The sequence below is a fragment of the Penicillium canariense genome, assembly GCF_028826845.1.
Source record: "Penicillium canariense strain IBT 26290 chromosome Unknown utg000001l_segment0_segment0, whole genome shotgun sequence".
Taxonomy (NCBI): Eukaryota; Fungi; Ascomycota; class Eurotiomycetes; order Eurotiales; family Aspergillaceae; genus Penicillium; species Penicillium canariense.
The window spans coordinates 916,440-935,511 of NW_026622728.1; the positions used below are offsets into that span (position 1 = coordinate 916,440).

Here is a 19,072-nt window from a genome sequence, read left to right on the forward strand (position 1 = left end):
ATTCTTTTTTAGAGAAACATAGATTTGAGCCGGAAGTCCCGCTACTGCCATAGACTTTACATTGCATTCTAGATAGATATACTAGATTATTACACGTAGGCACTTGGAGCTAATAAGTCAGATGTCGATCCTTGCGGAAAATGGGTTGATGCGATATATATTATGTCCCAAGTTCCTAACCATGTCGAGGGGGGAGGGTATTCCCTCTGCTTTTTCTACTTCGCCATTTGGTAGACTCAGGATTGGTATCCAGCAAACATCAGAAGGCTGCCTCCCGCAATGCAAGGCTGTAGAACAAACTTCTCAACTACCAATCTCAACCCTTCGCTCCAAGACAGATCGTGCCTCAGCTTCAGTCAGACCATCTATCTGCAGCTCAGCAAGCACAGCGCGGGCGCTCTCATTGTCCCTGAACAGCCTCTTCTCTACATCCCACAATCCTATTGCAGCGCCAGCTCCGTCCATATTTTCCGCATCTGGATCCGCAGATGCGCTCAAGTTAAGCAGACGCAGTCCCTCTTTGAGCTTTTTCACAATTCGCATCGAACCGCCCACATGGCCCGCCACACCCAGAGCGTTATCAACAACACTGCACAGATGGTCGGTATCGCTAGCCAGCTGAGCGGCGCCTACGTCAGAGAAGGTATTCCTCGTCAACACGTTGTCCCAAATGTAAGTCTGGATTGAGAGAAGGAGCTGACGCGAAACTCGTCGGAGAGGTGCAACACCTAGAGCTCGAGCAAGGAAGTTGAGCTGAGTCGACAGAGTGCGCATTGCATGCGCCAAGTCAGAAGAAAGCGACATGGAAGATGCGGTTGCGCCAGCTGAAGGGTTAGACAGCGTCGCCCAAGTGGCCAGGCGGGAGTAGGGTTTCAAGGCTGCGGTGATATTCGAGGTCAACGTGGATGTGATGATTGATTCGGATTGCAGCCGGAGACGACGGTATGCGGAAGCGGTTTCATCGAAGAGGGCGGCGCCATCCGAGGTCTGGGCACTGGCGGCACCGTGGTTGGCGACAGCGGGCGATGTGCGGGATGCAACTTCCGCGACGGACATGCTGCCGGCCATATTTCGGCCACCGCCACGGTTTTGCTGAACCCGTACTTGGAGCTCGGTCCAGAGCTCAACGAAGAAAACATCATTGCTCCAATCTTCCATCTTTTTCTCCAGGTATTCGGCACTGCCGAAAACCCTACAGAGCCGTTCAAGACCCGCCACGCCCTCCACGCTGGCTTGCCCGTCAGATCCCTGGACTGTACGGCCAAGAGTGGAAGTCATTGTCCGATAAGCGCCCAATGCCTCGTGGAGACGCTCGTGGAACTGGTCGAAGATGGTAATTTGGATGTCAATGAGGAAGCGCAGCTTCTGGCTGAAGGATGACAATGGCTGATAACGCTCGGTAATAGTTTCCAGCAGGTCATTTACTCGGATGGCGGCCTTGGTAGGCTTGGTAGCTGTAATCTCAACTCCATCGTAGTCGATCTCTCCGCTATCTGGGGTGTCGATGATATCCTGGTATCGGGCCAATGCGAATTCTTTCTCCACCTGAAGCCAACGATCGTACCACCCTTGCTTTGTGAGGACTTCCCAGGTTATTCCTTTCCAGTTTTCCTCCGCATAGGGGTCTGGCAAATAGTTCCATGTTTCCTGGAGGTCGTTATCAAAGCTCATCAACTCGTGGATGAAATGGCTGAGCAACCGAGGATGGTTTGCGATTTGTGGGAGAAAGGACTCGATCTTCTGTCTCAGCATGGGAAGCAATGCAGTGATGAAGGCATGCAGAGCATTATAGAAGTTCCATTCGAAGCTTGGGCCGGCGACTTGTGCTTTTTCATCGAGAATTGGTTGCAGATATGACGTGAAGAAACCACCAAACTGGTTGATAAGATCCATAATGTGGGCCAGGAAATATTCGGGCTAATAGAGAAAATTAGACAATGTAAACTCTCGACGAGGTAAGACTATTCACCTTGTCCAGTCGATTTGTTGGCTTGTCACCGCTAAAGTGGTACTTGAACCGTAGGTCTAGCGGATGCACCATCACTTCTAAGGGGAACAGAGCGGGCGGCACAAGACTGTTAGCAATATCCAGGACATCGCGACATTCAAGCTCCCTAGACATATTTATTAGAAAGGGATCCATCATTTTGTCAACGATCCACATACGGCATCTGCAAATCGATCAAGAGCTCAACATCCTGCCTCCATTGACCCAGCAGTTTATCGGTGATGTTCAGCTCGTGCGTCGGCCATTTCAAACTCTCGAGTGTCTTTTGGAGTCGATTGCTGAAGAAAGTCTTGAGTTGCAGTCGCAGAGCGGACGCCAACTTCTCCGTATAGTCGATAAGATGAGGGGCAGCTCCCTCGGCAGCAGGCTGAGCTTCTTTCAGAGACAGCACGATACTTCGCAGTCGAGCATAGGGTTTCAAAGAGGCACGAGGATCCGAGGATATGCTGGCGAGAGCTTCCTTGCTGTATCGCAGTCTTCAGCCTCTATCCGTTATTGTTGTCCACCCATCGGCGACTCTTACCTTAACTCCTCGGCCTCCTTCAGCAGCTCCACATACCCCTTGGAAAGCTCCAGTAGCTGCAGTCTTTCCATCCCATTCTCGAGCCGCCGTACCGCTTCATCGGTAGTCTGCGATGGTGTGATGGCCTTCAGCCGCCGATCGATGTCCGCCTGCTCTGCCGCAAATGCCTCGGCACGCATTCGCGTGGCCTCCGCATGGTCGTTAGAGGCCTTGGTCGCATTTGAGAGTGCTTCTTGCGCTTCCGATAGCTAATTGCCCGCTGTGTTAGTCGCATGTGCCAGTGGAGATTCGGCGTCGGGGAACGAAGAGGGAGGGAGTGTACCTGCTTCCGTTGAAGCTCCTGTTGCGCGCGGAGGCTGGAGAGCAATGAATCCAGGCTTTCAAGATCAGCAGAAACCTGGATCTTGTCATTCAGATAGTCCTCTACCCTTGTCCGCTCGTGCGACGACAGGGACGTGGGAGGCGCCATGGTTGTGGAGGAAAATAATTGGCAGAAGCGCAACGGTGTCGCGATTGTTAAGCTCCCCGCCTTTGCGGACTGACGTACGGATACCTCTGGCATCCGCAACCCCAGCTCCAGTGGCAATTGCGTTGCTTCCCTGGAAGATCCACGCAATGAAAACATGTCAAGCCCAGCTAAAAAGCGCAAACGAAATGACGCTGAATCCTCGCCGCAGCAGATGCGAAGTATTGAATCGTTCTTCAAGGGGCAAGCTACCAAGAAGGCACAGCAGGCTGAGCCGGAGCCGGAGGTGACTGAAGGGACCTTAGCGGATGAAGCTTTGGCACGAAAGCTTCAGGCAGAATGGGATAAAGAAGAAATCGCACAACCTGCGAATACAGACAATAACCACGCTGTCGCAGCAAAGCCTGGAGTAAGTCCGGCTCCATCGGCGCCTACAATACCGTTTGATGCGATTCCGGCGACTCCAACGACACCTAAGAAGAATACGCTGTCTTTACAATCCTCTGCTGGTACAGAGGATACTGTGTCACTTGCAGTGCCCTTTGATCAGAGCCCGCAGACCTTTGACGCCGGCAAATATGCCGCTGAGTTACGGTCGCATTGGGCCATTGAGGGCGGCGATGCTTCCTACGCGCTTCTCACAAGGGCATTCGTGCTTGCCAATGCGACCACAAGCAGGATCAAAATTGTTGATACGTTGGTCAATTTCCTCCGCGTTTTGATCGAAGGGGACCCGTCCAGCTTGCTTCCTGCGGTGTGGTTAGCAACCAACTCCATCTCGCCGCCTTACGAGGAGATAGAGCTTGGACTAGGAGGCTCTTCCATCTCCAAGGCCCTAAAGAAAATATACGGCCTTGATAATCAAGGCCTCAAGTCTCTCTACAATAAACATGGCGATGCGGGCGATGTCGCGTTTGAGGCAAAGAAACGACAGGCCTTTACCTTGGCCAAGCCGAAGCCACTCAAGATCAAGGGCGTGTACCGGTCACTACTGAAGATCGCTACTAGCAAAGGATCTGGTAGCCAAGAGACAAAACAAAGAATAGTCGAGAAACTCCTGCAGGATACTCGAGGTGCGGAGGAGAGCCGATATATTGTGAGGACTCTAGTCCAGAACCTGCGAATCGGCGCCGTCAAAACTACCATGCTCATTGCTCTTGCTCGCGCATTCCTTCACTCCAAGCCCGATGGCGCCGAGTTCACGATCCGGTCGCAACATGAGATTGCACGCTTAAAAAAGACGAGCTCGCCGAAATCTACACCAATGCGGAAGAACTGGTCAAAGCATCTTATGCAAGGCACCCAAACTACAACGATCTTGTGCCATGTCTTTTGGAGATTGGCGTGACGGATGAGCTTCTCGTTCGTTGTGGCTTGGTGCTGCATATTCCATTGCGACCTATGCTAGGAAGCATCACACGCGACCTGTCAGATATGTTGACGAAGCTTCAAGGAAGAAACTTCAGCTGTGAATATAAGTATGACGGACAACGCGCCCAAGTACATTGCGATATATCGGGCAAGGTATCGATATTTTCTCGACACCTGGAGCTCATGACGGATAAATACCCCGACCTCGTGTCTTTGGTGCCTCAAATCCGTGGTGAAAGCGTTTCCAGCTTCATTCTCGAGGGTGAAGTCGTGGCCGTGGACAGCGAGACCGGCGATCTGAAATCTTTCCAAACACTCACCAACCGCGCAAAGAAGAACGTTGAGATCGGGGCTATCAAAGTCAATGTCTGTCTTTTTGCATTTGACTTGATGTATCTCAACGGAGAACCATTGCTGGATCGGTCATTCCGGGAACGTCGCGAGCTGCTCCGGAGTCTCTTCGTCGATATCCCGACCAGGTTCACCTGGGTCAAACATCTGGATGCGACGTCCGCCGATTCTGAGACGGTACTTGAGTTCTTCAAAGGCGCAACTGATGCCAAATGCGAAGGCATTATGGTCAAAGTCCTCGACAATGTGACAAGGACCAACGACACTGTCCAAGCCACCGATCAAACAGACCGCACAGACAAGAACAATCAACTCGAGCCACCAGAAGCAAACAATGGCACCAAAATCCTCAAAGAGAAGAGCGGTCGTCGCAAAGCCCTCCTCTCCACTTACGAACCAGACAAGCGCCTAGAATCCTGGCTCAAAGTGAAAAAGGATTACAGCACCTCCTCCGAAACCCTCGACCTCATCCCCGTCGCAGGCTGGCACGGCAACGGCCGCAAAGCCAAATGGTGGTCCCCCATCCTTCTCGCCGTCCGCAACCCAGAAACAGGATCCCTCGAAGCCGTCACGAAATGCATGTCCGGCTTCACAGACAAATTCTACCAGTCCAACAAAGACAAGTATGCTCCGGGCTATCCGAACGTGATATCGCGGCCCAGCTACGTGGAGTACTACGGCGAGCCGGACGTGTGGTTTGAGCCGCAGGAGGTGTGGGAGATGGCGTTTGCGGATATCACGCTCAGCCCGACGTATACGGCGGCGATTGGGTTGGTGAGTGAGGAGCGGGGGTTGAGTCTGCGGTTTCCGCGGTTTTTGAAGGTTCGAGAGGATAAGTCGATTGATGAGGCGACTACGTCGGACTATTTGGCGCTGTTGTGGAGGAAGCAGGGGGACAAGGCTCAAGTTCAGGGTGAGGGTGAGGGTGAGAGTGGAGTGGAGCGATTGGGGTGGCAAGAGGAGTGAACCTCACAAGACCTCCGCATCAAGAGATCTTACCTTGTTTGCAGGAATGGGTTCTACATGGGTCCCTTGACAGGATAGAGGAATGGATATACACGCAGTCAACACTGACAATAAACCTGACATGGACTTGATTTATCAAGACGCTAGATACATGTTGCGTTTTTGTGCCAAAACTCGAGCAGACTCGTCATCAGTCTTCAGAATTGGACTAAATACACAACTGGATTAGGAAGCCTGGTCACCAGCGGCAATCGGTGGTGAGGTGCAAAATATCGTCACAAGGCACGTTGGATGCACAGACAAGAACACATGCAATGAATGGCAGAACATGCCATATGACAGAAGAAACATTCACGGGGGGCAATAGAAAAAACGAAACGTGATTCGTGATAACAAGAGAAATGCAGGACTCGGGCCCTGCAAGGGCATGGGAAATAGTCGAACGCCATGAATGCAGAGATGGAAAGGTGCTGTGAAAGTAATGGGATACCTCGGGATGAAGATGCAGAAGGTCCTCGGTCCAGACAGCAAGGGGGTTTACAAAGGAGACAGAACACCGCAAATGTGGAACGTGCAACATAGAAGAATCGTTAAGCCGTCATAAAAGGAAATCAGCAAAAAGGATAGCGGGGCAGGTATAGACAAAGAATTGGAGTAGATAAGGAGCGGTCCAGTTTTAAGGCCGTAGCTCGCCACCAAGCTGCAGAGCCAGTCCGCTCTCATTTCCACGAAAGCGGGGACTCGACGTACTGGGCGGAACTAGCGCGTCAAAGTTCAGTCGCTTGCGGGCATCCTTAGTGGAAAGAGGCGTACGAGCCGGATTGCCCGGAGTACGGCCTCCCCATGCAGGCTGAGCCGGACTGGGAGTCACGTTGACGAAATCAGCAAAGTTGAACTGCTGGCCTGGAGTCCCCAGGTTGGGAGTGAGGGTCGGCAGGACTGTATGCTGGCTGGGTGGTGTGGAAGGTGGGAACACCTGCTGCGAGCCGCCGGCCATGCGGGCTGGAGTGGGCGAATTGGCCAGGTATAAAAGCAGATCGGCTCCATCCTCGTGCTGCGAGGGACGGTCACCCCGGGACAAGCGGGCATGCTTGGGAGGTGGGGTCCGAGGGGGCGAAGAGCCCACCATGGAGCTCACATGCTGGAAGCTATGTAGAGGGAGATCGGGGTCGTTCTCCTCATCAGAGGGACCGTGATATGCAGGGGAGGACAGCTCGGGGATCGTGGCTTCGGACATGGAGACATGAGTTCGCCGGCTTGTCAGATGCCGATTGAGGCCTGGAGAGGACGCCGGGAGTTGGTAGGAACTCTTCCATGACACTCGAGCCGCCTTGGCCGGACGTTCAGCATCAGAATCGGCCCGGACACGCTTGCGGCTGGCCGACAGCATGGGCTGCATGATCCGAGAATTGAAGGTGACAGCATGCTTGTTGCGGGCCGACCGAGGCAGCTCCTTGGAATAAGTTGCGGCTCGGAGGGGAGGGGAGGTCATCGGGGTCTCGCAGCGGCTGCGAGAGAAGTTGGACGAGGAGTCGGAGGGCTTGTCGCTGCTGTCCTGAGTCGGCATCAAACCATGAAGCCGGCCATGTTGGTACTTGAGTTTGGCGAGGCCGAGTCGGTCCTGTAGACTCAGAGAAACCTGCGAAGGGGCAGTTTGAGTCAGCTAGGTTGGTTCCTCCGTTTTTCTCTCCAGTTTTTCTAGTCGAGCTGTCCCTTGGGAGTTGTTTCCTAGGGCGCAGACAGCCTGGATGCAACCTGCACCTCTGAGGGCCCACCAGCTGAATTCGTGTTCTTTTCCATTTTTTTTTTTTTTTGGTGAGTGCATAAGAACGAGAATTTCATACCTGAGCGATGTCAATCTTGCGGATAGCCTTCTCCGCCGAGCTAGGCTGCGACGACAGGGTCATGGTGGGCAGTGAGCAGAAAGAAAGCCCCTCGAAGCAGAGAAAGGATGGTCTTTGCAGGGTCGGGCTGAAGTCACTAGAGTCGAGGCAAGGGCGGCTGGGAAGGGAGAGAGCCAATTGGCGATCGAAAATGGATCCGCTTAGCCCGGGATCGACTTTTGGGCAAATGAGAGCAGGTGGAATAGCCAATTTAAATTGCGATCTTATTCTCTGGGGGAGGGAGTAAATGCTCGTGTGGTCAAAGTTGGGCCGGGTTGTGTACAGCTGAGGGTGACGAGAAAACGCGTGCCGCGCAGGTTTGCAGGTTTGCACGCGTTTTCCCGCGATTCCTTCCGGGCTGGCTGATCCTGCTTCTTCCCCGCCATCTCCTACGACTACGACCAACGGTGTATACACTGCTTACTCGCCATTGTCAAAGAGTTTGCCGGAGAATTCTTCTCGCCTGTCATGTTGCCTGAGACCCTGACACGCCGAAAAATTCGATCTATCCAGCGGCCTAGTGGGCTCGCCAGCCTCGTTCTTTAGTGCCCCCACTTCCGCAAGCTCCAAGCTCCAGGCTCTGGGTTTGGTCCTCTGGGCCTGTGGAAAGGACCTGAAATTTGCATGGCAAATTCCTGGCCAACCTCAGTGTGGGCCTGGCTCCCCCTAGAAACGATCCGGAATGCCAACCAAGATTCCGATCCACTGCCATGCCGGGATTGGCGACCCCAGTAGCATGCGGCACCCTGCCTGATGTCATCGCCTGGAGGAGAAAGGAGACATTCTCCTCCAAGCGCTCTGTGATCGGTGCGGTATGCTGGGCGTCTACGCCGTGCGGTTGAAGTCGCCGGAAGGGTGTTGGAGTCTCCAGACTCTGCCCCCAATCTGGATGCCAGACTTAATTTTTTCTGTTATTCTGTATTCTGTATTCTGTATTCTTGGTTGTTTTCTTGGGAGGGATGTGACCGAGCAACAGCAGAAGAGATGGGGGTCAATTGGGGAAAAAGCAAGCTCCGGTGGCTTGTCAATAGCTCGAGCCAGCAAAAACACTATCGCGACTCCCGATCGTGGGGATGGCATTTCCAGCCCGGTGGACCACGGGTCGGGGATGAAAAGGAGCTGGTTAGAGGACGGAGTACTCCGTATAGTTGATTAGTTCCAGGGATCTCGAGACCCCAATGCGAACCAGACGTGGAGGTGCCGTGCCATGTATGTATCAGCGGCAACAATTGCCCCAGTCCAGTAGATAATGCACAGATCGCGTGTCTTGCGGCAGACTAATGCGGGCTTAGGGCCGGCGTCAATATTGGGAGAGGGCCGTCCGACCAAGGAAGGCCCCCGGCTTGGGAATGGAATTGGCAGCTGGGCATTCGTCAGAGATGGCAACCTACCGAGTCCGGTTGTGTTGGACGATGGCCGGTGTCGCCCGTACTGAAGGACTGAAGTGACCTGCAGGCTAAGAGAGTGGGGACTCTGGGCGCCGGGGCTGAGAAGCTCCAACAATATTGAAGATCCGAACATGCAGCATAACTGGAAGCCGAAGCAAGTTTGCGTTATCAGCGTCGACCCAGCCGCCAGCCAGCCGAGGGGGGGTCCAGTCAGAGGATCACGACTTATCACGACCGCGACAACGGCACGGGAGCCAGTTGGCTTCTGCAACAGGCCGTGGAGGTGGAGGATGAGATACACCTCAGACGTGGCATCGTGGAATCGTTGAATCAGCTACGAGCATTTTGTGAGCCCGCAAATAAGCCAGAAACAGCAGGGGTAGCCCCATCCACGGGCCTCCAACATGCCTTGGTATGCGATGGTTAGCCCAGATCTAGCGTCAGAGCTAGGAGCAGTAGGGCGATCATTCAATATCCACCGGTGAGACATTGCGACTCCTAGCGACAGACATCATGGCCGTGAGGGCGGGGGTACGTAATGGGCCTGCAATTGGAGCCCGAGGGCCTGTTGAGTTTGCGTGCTAAGTATAGCTAGCTAGCTAGCTGGCTTGGGCTGCCTCGTGGGAGGTTGGTGGTTGTTGGTTGATTACACCGTGTACTCGTCTCAGCAGATGGCCCCCGAACTAACTAGGAGCCTTTGTTTTCCTTGTTTTTTCTTTCTTCTCTTCTCTCTTTGGAGCCATTGGCAGGGTTCTGAGTTTTTTGGACATTGAATCTGGACGTGCTCCCTTTCCCTCCTCTCGCCCCTGCCTCCTTTTCCCGCGCAACCTGCCATCTCCGGGTTCTTGCGGGGCGGCTCCAGCGTCGTCACCCGCAAACGGTCGTGCTCTCCTGTTCCTGACGCCCCAACTCCCACTCCCCCAATTACGGCAGTTGCCCACCGCCAGGGCTGAAGGGGCCTGGTTCGACTTCTCCTGGCGAGAAGTTCCTGGCCTACTCATCTCTGCTGGTACCACACCTCCTCCGTACTGGCCTCGTCATGTCGTTTCTCAAGCAGCTGCGCCGCCGCTCGAAAGCGAGCTTCCATGCGGCCGACTCCAAGAGCGCCTCGCATAAGGTGGAAGTCGTCTCGGGCAAATCCACCTCTACGATCGACACCTCCTCCCACACCTCCATCACCCCGCCCTCCTCGATCAAGCCCACGCTCTCCTCACCCAATCTTCCCTCGTTAGTCGAATCCAATGACGGCAGCACCCCGAGCACACCTCTCCCGCCCGCCCCACAACGGCCAGGACCTTTCGTGACCCATCCGCAGCGGAACAGCGTCGTGGTATGTATTTGTCTCTGGTGTTATGTCGCGCCATTTCGGAGCTGATGTGAGATTTCCATGTGCAGGGCAGCTCTTCCTCATCGATCAATGGGTTATACCGCTCGCCGACACCAAGCTCGCCTTACGTGCCAAGACTGGTGTCGATCGCTGACAACTCGTGGGTCAGTAGCTCTCGCAGACACCAACGACCACGTAGTATACGGAGGAAATAGCTCACACAATGGCTTTTAGGTCCATCAAAAAGTCCTGCTTATATACGGCCAGATTGGAGATCCGCGACATCACTCGCTGGATGGAACGATCACGGTCTATCACCATCAAGATAATTTCCCGTCGATCGGCTGGCCCGTCACGGCCTCGCACTTCAAAACCTTAGTGCACCTCGTTCCTGGTCCCAATCGCCTGCGTTTCGACTTCGTGTCACCGAAGCTATCCTCGGGGAGCACTCAGCCGGTCATCCACTCGGCCTGGATTTGCATCAACTACCTCCCGCTGGTCAACTCCCCGCCGTTGCATCTGGTCGTTCTACTCGGTAAGGATTCGGACGGAACCTACGACGCGGTTCCTGAGAGAGCGGAGCGCGAAGGGAATGGCCTGGAGACGGCAATTCGAAAGTACCGAACAGCGGCCTATTTATGGCAAGCATTCACAGGGGAGCAAATGTTCCGCAACAATTTTGGGCGGCGTTGCTTTCGTTTCGAGGAGGAGTGGCAGTCGGGCAGTCTCAGTCGACGCGATTCAACGATGGGACAGATGCGCAATGAAGCGAAGATCCACGTGATTCGCACCGAGAAAACAGTAGCCGAACTACGGGATCTCAACATCGCGCAACAGTGTGACGCCGCCCAGAAAAAGGATGAGCTGTTTGCCATCGCCAAGGACGCTGTGCGAAAGCATTTCAGCCCACAGCCTGGCCAAAAACAATATGTCTCTGTTCTCCTGCTCGACTCTCATTGGGATACGCAGGCACAGACTATTACGGGCCATGCCGCCCTGGGCTCAGATGACGACGATATCAAGATGGCCATTTTCGGATCCCACTGCCTCCAAAGTTATCCTTCATGTCTCGAAGAGGTGGTGGATGCATTTTCGGACTGCACTCGAACGGATACTAATTATGTGGCGAACGACTGTGGTGACGCCGGGTCCAACTGGGAATCCGCGAATCTGGGGATTGGGGCGCACCTGCATGAGGTCGGACATCTTTTCGGGTGCCCACACCAGGAATCCGGTGTTATGCTCCGGGACTATGTGCGTTTAAATCGGACCTTCTTGATCAAGGAGCCTTTCTGTACTCGCACCAAGGCACCGGGGCTGAAGGTATGCTTACCGAATGATGAGTGTGGATGGCATCGCTTGGATGCGCTCCGTTTCCGCTTTCATCCTTGCTTCCGCCTTCCTAGCGACAGCTCCGCGATCAACGATGACAGTGTTCAAGTGTGGCCGGTGGAACACGGAAAGATTTTGTTTACGGCCTCCTCAGGCATTGCATTTGTGGAGCTATATGCGGAGGGTGACAGCGTTTGTCGTCATTTCATCGAATATGTGAACAGCGAGTCAAGCAGCAACGGTCTTCCAAAACAAGTCACCATCACCGAGAACGAGCTGCGGCAACAAGTGTTTGGCAGTGAAAAGGAGAAGAAGAAGAAGATCCGGATGGTGGTCTTCTCGGGTGCTCTGGGAAGCTACACCGTTGAGGACGTGGGCGCTTTGAAGTCCAAGGATTCTTTGGTCAAGCTTCCGAAAGGCCAGTCCGGCTATAAAAGTGGTACGCTGGGCTGCTCCACGATGGAAGGCAGCGAGCCCGAGCAATTACTTCTTGAATGTGCATTTATTAAGACCAAACTCTTGACGTCTGTGAAGGTATACCACGGATCTGCAGTGGATGGGATTGAATTCTGCTACGAAGACTCGACCAGCCAACTGTTTGGCAAGCGGGGCGGTAAACCTGGTGGTGACGAGTTCGTTCTCGGTAAGCAAATTCCATGACATTCCTGGGGGAAACACCTGCTAACCCACTTCAGACACCCGCCGTGGGGAGATTCTGCTTGGGTTCTATGTCCGAGCTGGGCTCTGGATTGATGGAATCGAGATTCTTACCAGCCTGGGGAGGAAGTCCGGCTTCTATGGAAACGCCGCTGGCGGATCAGGGTAAGAGAATGGAATGGGTCGAGGACCCCCGGCGGGTCGAGACATCGGATGCTAATCATCTCAATCTTGACAGCCACACCTTGATCCCGCCGCTCGGATATAAGATTGCCGGAGTCGCAGGCTCCAGTGCCTCTTGGATCGATGGTCTCTCTCTTATCATCCAACATTGACCTTGATCTGTTTATTGGTATCGTACGCTACCTTTTTGACGGTCCCGTCTTCGCTTCCTTTCCAGTTATTTGGTTTGTTTTGTTCTTCCCGCGATCGGATCATCGTTCTGGGAGACCGGGCTGGCCCGAGGTCAGCGAACACGCCTCCACACGGTTCTGTCCGGCTGAGGGCTGCCTCTGTGCATATACTTCCTCTTCTGTTGTCACTGACAGGCGTTGTGCGGGCGGTATTGTTGCGATGGCATTTACTCATTGTACTATTTCTTTTCTCTTTTTGGCGGGTCGATCGCATACGGTGGTTGATTTGAGCACGAACAACACCGTATTGGGACATCTTGTACAAGGGGCATTCATATCGTGCAGACAGTTTATACATGGGTAATATCACGTGGAACGAGTGTCCAGCTCCGTTCTCACCAAAGTAATCCCGGTTGCCAAACACAGTAAACGGTAGACGATCGCGTAGCCGCTTCCTGCACCCTGACATCACATCCCAATTGGACCTGAACAGCCAGTTTCGAACTGAGGTCATCCCACATATCACCTGGCAGCCACACCAATGACGAATCGTTCTGTCCCGCACCGCAAAAGGTATCCGCTTGGTATTTGTGTTGCTCATTAAGGAGACTCTACGGAGGTGCATTTCAAAAGTTCGGCGTCGCGCACCGACCACCATATTTACCACTAGTCATATCGAACAGACGAATACACACAGTAACGTCGAACTACCCCTAATAATATTATTTTCTATCTTCCCATAGCCACCTACCTACCACCAACCGACCGACCGACCGACCGACCGACCTACCTACCTACCTACCTACCTACCTACCTACCTACCTACCTGCCTACCTACCTACCAACCTACGAGCTATTCAAAATATGCCAAAACAGCCAGATATCGCCACAAGAGCAACCGTGGTTGCTTTAAAGGCTTACACTAGCAAATCTTCGCATGAGATTGCTACGATTACCAATCTATCTATCTCAGCTGTCAACAAGATCTACGCACGCGCAATCGAGCGAGGCTTTGAGGTTAATCATAATAATATTCAAGATGCTTTTGTACAAGACGCCCAACGTACTGGCCGGCCAACTAAGCAAGACCAACCAACAACGACGACTATCCTATCTAAGGTGCGTCTGGATCGTTATGGCCGAGAGAAATCTTGTGCTGATCTTGCTGGTGAGCTTAGCAAGGAAGGAATCATTATCTCTGCTGCTACTATTTGGCGTATCCTCAAGAACGCCGGCCTACGCAAGACGAAGCCAACTCGGAAGCCTGGGTTGACGAAGAAGATGAAAGCTGATCGGCTTGCTTGGTGTCTTGAACACCAAGCTTGGACACTTGATGATTGGAAGAATGTGATTTGGTCCGATGAAACTTCGGTTATTCTACTACATCGACGTGGTAGCTATCGAGTTTGGCGTTCTAAGGATGAAGCTTTTGTTCGATCTTGTATTCGTGAGCGTTGGAAAGGCGCTTGTGAATTCATGTTTTGGGGCTGCTTTACCTATGATAAAAAAGGCCCTTATCATTGTTGGAAACCTGAAACTGCGCAAGAGAAACGTGAATCTGAGCAAGAGATTGAGCAATTAAATTGCGAGATTGAGCCTATTTTAAAAGCTGATTGGGAGCTTGAAACGCAGATGCGTCGTGTGAATCTTCGACGACAACCTGCTGGTAAAAGGCCTATATGGAAATTTAACCAGAAAACTGGCAAGCTTGGTCGTGGTCGTAAGGGTGGAATTGATTGGTATCGATATCAAAAACTGATTTTGATACCAAAGCTATTACCTTTTGCAAAGGAATGCGCTATTCAACGGCCGAATACGCTTGTTCAAGAGGATAAAGCACCGGCACATAGCCACTATATCCAACAACGTGTTTTTGATGCAGCTAAGGTTAATCGGCTAATTTGGTGTGGCAATTCGCCTGATCTAAATCCAATTGAGCCTGCCTGGCCTTGGTTGAAACGTGTTACAACCAAGAAAGGCGCACCAAAGAGTAGGCAGGAGGCCTATATTGCTTGGCAAGCTGCATGGCGAGAGATGCCGCAGGAGAAGATCCAGCGTTGGATTGAGCGTATCCCTACGCATATCAAAAAGATCATCGAATTAGATGGTGGTAACGAATATAAAGAGGGTAGGCTATAGGCAATACAATACAATACAATATAATCTAGCTAAAAATCGCCTAGTGTAGTAGGTGGTGGTCGGTGCGCGACGCCGAACTTTTGAAATGCACCTCCGTACATAAGTGTACATCGAGGCTGCACGCCAGGGAGGTCGGGGCAAAGGTGATTGACCGGATTCTCAGCCCAAGCACTGAGAGCCAATCGATTGGAACAGATTGTGGGGTCCAGATACAGATCGACAGAGCAGGGAGTTTCACAATGTAGCCCCATCCCTGTACGTGCACCGTGACAGTGTGGACCTCCCGAGGTCATCCCAGTGAAGGTTCTGGATAGGACGGTATCAGCCAGTCAGTAATCGCAGTTGCTCACTGTGGTTCTCATTTGGGAACCGTGAAGTCATTGAATGCTCGCCACAGCCATCTGTCATGCTCCATTTGGCATCCAGCTTACTTCTGCCGGTGTTCATTCGGAGATGCAGGTGTCCCATCAGAGTTCGCCACACCTTCTTCCGTCGCCTCTTCCACAAGCCCTGATTGGGGACTCCGCCCGCGCTGCCGGTCCCCGCCAGCTCCTCTGTCCGCGGAGAAAGTAAAGTACTTGGCTTGAAGCCTCTCAGTACGGAGAACTTTCTTCCGAATGGCTCGGTGGACCTGGAGGACGAGCGGACCCATAGCATTCCTGTGGCTGACGTTTACTTTTCCTTCCCAGGAAGGAGGGTACGTCAGAGACTAAAAGCATCCAAGCACCAAAGTACCTCAGCGCCTGCCGTCTGTGGCGGATGTGGCGTGTGGCGGACGAGCTCCCCACGGAAAGCCGGGTGCCTCAGTCCGACGTGGCAAAACCTCTCGATAGTATGACTGGCTACAAGTTGAAGCCTGGTCCCACATGCTCGATACCGCCCGCGCCCAGGATGCTCAAGCGACTCGGTACAGCTAGATGATCCTCGCCACTGTCTTTCAAACGAGGTGGAAAAAGCAGCCGCTTTGCTGCTGCGTGGCCATGTATCAGCTTTGTCCCTCGCCCGCCGCCGTTTGGCGTTGATGCCGTATGGGATCTGCACGCCCGCGCGGGCTACGACTGGATGCATATCTGCTGGGCCTCGCTGTCGTGGTGAATATGGTGAATACTCCGACGATAGACGGAGGTCTGAGACCGCGATGGCTGCGATGGCTGCGATCGGCATCATGGTGCCATGTCGCACGAGTTCGCAGCATGCTTTGCTGGCTGCTTGACCCGGACCCCCGACACTCAACCTTCGTCCGCCGGACTAGCAAACGCCCACCGTGGCTAGGACGCGCCATACTCAAGCCTCCGCTGTACCTGTCAGGGAGCGATCGGCCAACCAGCGTCGCACTGACATACCGTCGGGCGCGATGTACCCCAATGTGCTTTTCAAAAGGTGTCGACAAACATCAGAAAAGTCCATATATATCGCTGCCTGTCACCTCGAAAGATTACCTTCTGATTCATGTATATCCGCGGAAATGTATATCCATGGATATGGCAGTGCCAACAAACACAATCCCATCCACATCCCGTCGAACCGTCGGTTCCCTCGGACCGCATTTTTTAATCCCCCCCGGTGGCGTCTGTCCCTTGGTCCCCCATCCCTTCTCCCCGCCTCCCTCTCTCCTCCCCCCCCCCCCCACACCCCGATAACACCCATGACGGGGTGGCTTCGAGCCCGGGCTGGGATCCCTTTCCTCTCATCCAATGCTCCGTGTAACTCGATGCAGAGAGCAGTCCTGACGCTGGGTCGGGGTAGTTGTGGTGGCTTGCCCGGCGTGACCTTGGGAAGGGAGACGCTCGATAGGGCATCACTCAAGCTGTACTTCGTACACGAAGCACAAGAGACGGTACGGAGTGAACAGTGACTTGAGCAGCAGAACGTATGTACCGCTTTATGGCTAATGATGGCGCGTATGGGCCTATTGGAAGCATTTTCCATTTGTCTCGTAAGATCGGCGAGCTAACAGCAGTTATCCTTTAGCGGTTATTACCGTCGTCTGTACGTAGCTCGTAGCTTAAATGCGAAATTCCACTGGGGTTGCCCGTGGTGAATGCCTGTGGGTCCCATTGCTTACTGTTAAGCGTTTAGCAGACGCTCGGGCTAAACACCGAGTATTACTTACGGTCGTGGACGTGTCTCGGGGGTTTCGTCTTTTTCTCGGGAGGAGCGGCGAGTAACCCTACCGCATCGGGACACTGCCTTTTCAGCCATTTGTTCCCTTCGGAATCTATCCGGAGTCAGTTTGCAGCGAATGGAAGCGCGGGCCACTAGGTAGATTGGCCACGATCCATCTCTACTGGGGGTTGTAGTGTAAGAAGTGTAAGATCTCGATCGATCTAAGATTGTTCTCCGGACATGGAAAATGAACGCGTATTGGATGGGACTCTGTAGGCGCAGTTCTGTACGTAACTTTGAACGAACCCATCCAAGCACAAATCATCCAGCGAAATGCTGCAATCGGAAGCCACGAGAAAAGCCATCGAAGCCCATGGGCGCACCGAAGTCCGAGGCTCAATTGGTACGGTACTGTTTTCGGTACGTAATCGAGCCATCCGGGCAGTGATACCAGCCATCTGATTGGCGGGTTCTCATTCCAGCAATGAGCCAGCCTGACTCCACGGGCGAATCGTATAGTCACGCTTACGTATTGCTGTATTGGGGTCTGAACGATACGGGCGCTGCGTTTCAACGTCGAGTCTGCGATGGACAGCATGCATTGAAACACCCCAGCAGTACAGAGTCTCCAATTGAAACCGCCCAAGGAACAACTTCCACCTGCAGTCGGACCAGCCACAAACCCGGGACCTCGCCAGGTTAAGTAACAACCCGAACAGGTACAATCCCAGGGGAAGCCAACGGACATTCCGCCGATCCACGCCGAATCACATCGGGGTCGTCCACTGCTGTTGCTTGAGATCATTGACACCGGCACGCAGTACGACCAGTGGTGTCATGCTTTTTTCCAATGCTCAATCAGAAGCGTTGTAGGCGCAGCAAAGTGACCGATCTAGATATATCAGTCCATCATGACGTCGAGACTGTCTACGGTGTACTCCCCGGGCCCAGCAACCACCTATCAATGTACGCTGAGCATGGCCTCCATGGCTCGTTCCATGGGCATTGTAGCCGCACGCCACACCTAACGAGCAACCTTCTTTCTGTGGGCTGCGGCAAATGCGTTCGAACAATCTCGTTGCCTGTGCGGTTCATACCCGTTGCATCATCTGGGGCGGTTGGAGTCGCATATCCGCCCTATCTGATTTGTGAAGAGAAGATGTGGCGCACTCTCCATGCGGGTGCACCGCCACTCAAGCCACCGGCCGCCACCAATGATCCCCTTGTTGTCGAACACCATTCTGGCTGTGATAGAACGGTAGGTGGGCTATTCTGGGGAGAGCTCTTGGAGGAAAGCGTTTTTGTGAATTGATCTTGCCGTCAGGCCGCAAGGCACGGCCGTTAGCAAAGTGTGGCGTTGGTGTGGGGAGGCCGAACCCGGAGGGCTGGTACTCCCTTTCTATCGATAGGCGGAGTGCATCCGGCTGGTCCAAAGTTCCCCTGGGATCCTCGGGCCCAGAGGGCAGAAGTAGATGATGCTTTTGACGTCATTCACGAGCGGCTAATGGAGGTGTCTTTTGGAACCTTTCGAAGAGTTTCTCATGAGTCAGTAACTGTCTGGAGAATTTTCCATATCCTCTATTCCCTACCATTACTGTACTACACCCTGTGCGAGATGTGTGGAATACACCGTCGATACACCGTAAATTACACTGGGTACTCGAGATGGGCGGTTCGAATGTCATTTTGGTTCTCATTTGCAGTCAATTTCCATTTCATTTCCCCCACCGATTCCTTGGGTCTGTGTTCCATTCCCCCGTCCAATGGTCTCCATAGTTTCCGTAATTTTTCTAATTAAATCATTTTCCATCTCCTCTTGCGTTCCCCTTCCCGCTGGTCCTTTTCGGCAGTGTCCTGTGGCGATATCTCTCTTCTTTCACGCCTCGGCGAACCAACTAATCTTCCGAGGGCTCACTCCCCTCCCCGGCCCTCTCACCTTACCCACTCTGACCCAACCATACTCTACCCACCAACGACATCCCCCCCCTCCGACCACCACCTCTCCAACTGTGGCTCAGTCACTATCAGTTGGTTCCTCAAGCACATTCCTATACATCATTATTGGAGGGGCCCCATAGACCGTACCGTCGTCACTTTTTTTTTTTTCCTTTTCCCTTTCTTAGTCCGCTCGTCATATAGTCCACCCCTCCTTCATCCCTCGCCTCTTGAGCATTTCCCATCTTCGAATTAAAAGGGGTCCCT

The 19,072-nt window shown here is 53.3% G+C and overlaps 6 protein-coding genes across 6 annotated transcripts; 4 read left to right on the plus strand and 2 right to left on the minus strand.

Annotated features, from left to right (window-relative positions):
• Positions 1-303: 303 nt before the first annotated feature.
• Positions 304-3,000, minus strand: N7482_000311 (RINT-1 family protein; the record flags this gene model as incomplete). The annotated part of the gene is made up of 5 exons (XM_056682436.1): positions 304-1,917; positions 1,970-2,114; positions 2,167-2,472; positions 2,532-2,779; positions 2,854-3,000. 5 exons carry the CDS (start codon positions 2,998-3,000, stop codon positions 304-306), a joined length of 2,460 nt encoding a protein of 819 aa, XP_056546042.1.
• A 154-nt stretch (positions 3,001-3,154) lies between these two features.
• Positions 3,155-4,345, plus strand: N7482_000312 (putative DNA ligase I; the record flags this gene model as incomplete). Its single annotated transcript, XM_056682437.1, has 1 exon — positions 3,155-4,345. One exon carries the CDS (start codon positions 3,155-3,157, stop codon positions 4,343-4,345), a length of 1,191 nt encoding a protein of 396 aa, XP_056546043.1.
• A 206-nt stretch (positions 4,346-4,551) lies between these two features.
• N7482_000313 (uncharacterized protein) lies at positions 4,552-5,685 on the plus strand (the record flags this gene model as incomplete). The annotated part of the gene is made up of 1 exon (XM_056682438.1): positions 4,552-5,685. One exon carries the CDS (start codon positions 4,552-4,554, stop codon positions 5,683-5,685), a length of 1,134 nt encoding a protein of 377 aa, XP_056546044.1.
• A 676-nt stretch (positions 5,686-6,361) lies between these two features.
• Positions 6,362-7,592, minus strand: N7482_000314 (uncharacterized protein; the record flags this gene model as incomplete). The annotated part of the gene is made up of 2 exons (XM_056682439.1): positions 6,362-7,324; positions 7,530-7,592. The coding sequence occupies 2 exons, from the start codon at positions 7,590-7,592 to the stop codon at positions 6,362-6,364; spliced, it is 1,026 nt and encodes a 341-aa protein (XP_056546045.1).
• A 2,403-nt stretch (positions 7,593-9,995) lies between these two features.
• N7482_000315 (zinc metalloproteinase family protein) lies at positions 9,996-12,607 on the plus strand (the record flags this gene model as incomplete). The annotated part of the gene is made up of 5 exons (XM_056682440.1): positions 9,996-10,286; positions 10,352-10,447; positions 10,518-12,258; positions 12,311-12,437; positions 12,511-12,607. The coding sequence occupies 5 exons, from the start codon at positions 9,996-9,998 to the stop codon at positions 12,605-12,607; spliced, it is 2,352 nt and encodes a 783-aa protein (XP_056546046.1).
• An 882-nt stretch (positions 12,608-13,489) lies between these two features.
• On the plus strand, positions 13,490-14,764 carry N7482_000316 (uncharacterized protein; the record flags this gene model as incomplete). Its single annotated transcript, XM_056682441.1, has 1 exon — positions 13,490-14,764. One exon carries the CDS (start codon positions 13,490-13,492, stop codon positions 14,762-14,764), a length of 1,275 nt encoding a protein of 424 aa, XP_056546047.1.
• Positions 14,765-19,072: the final 4,308 nt, after the last annotated feature.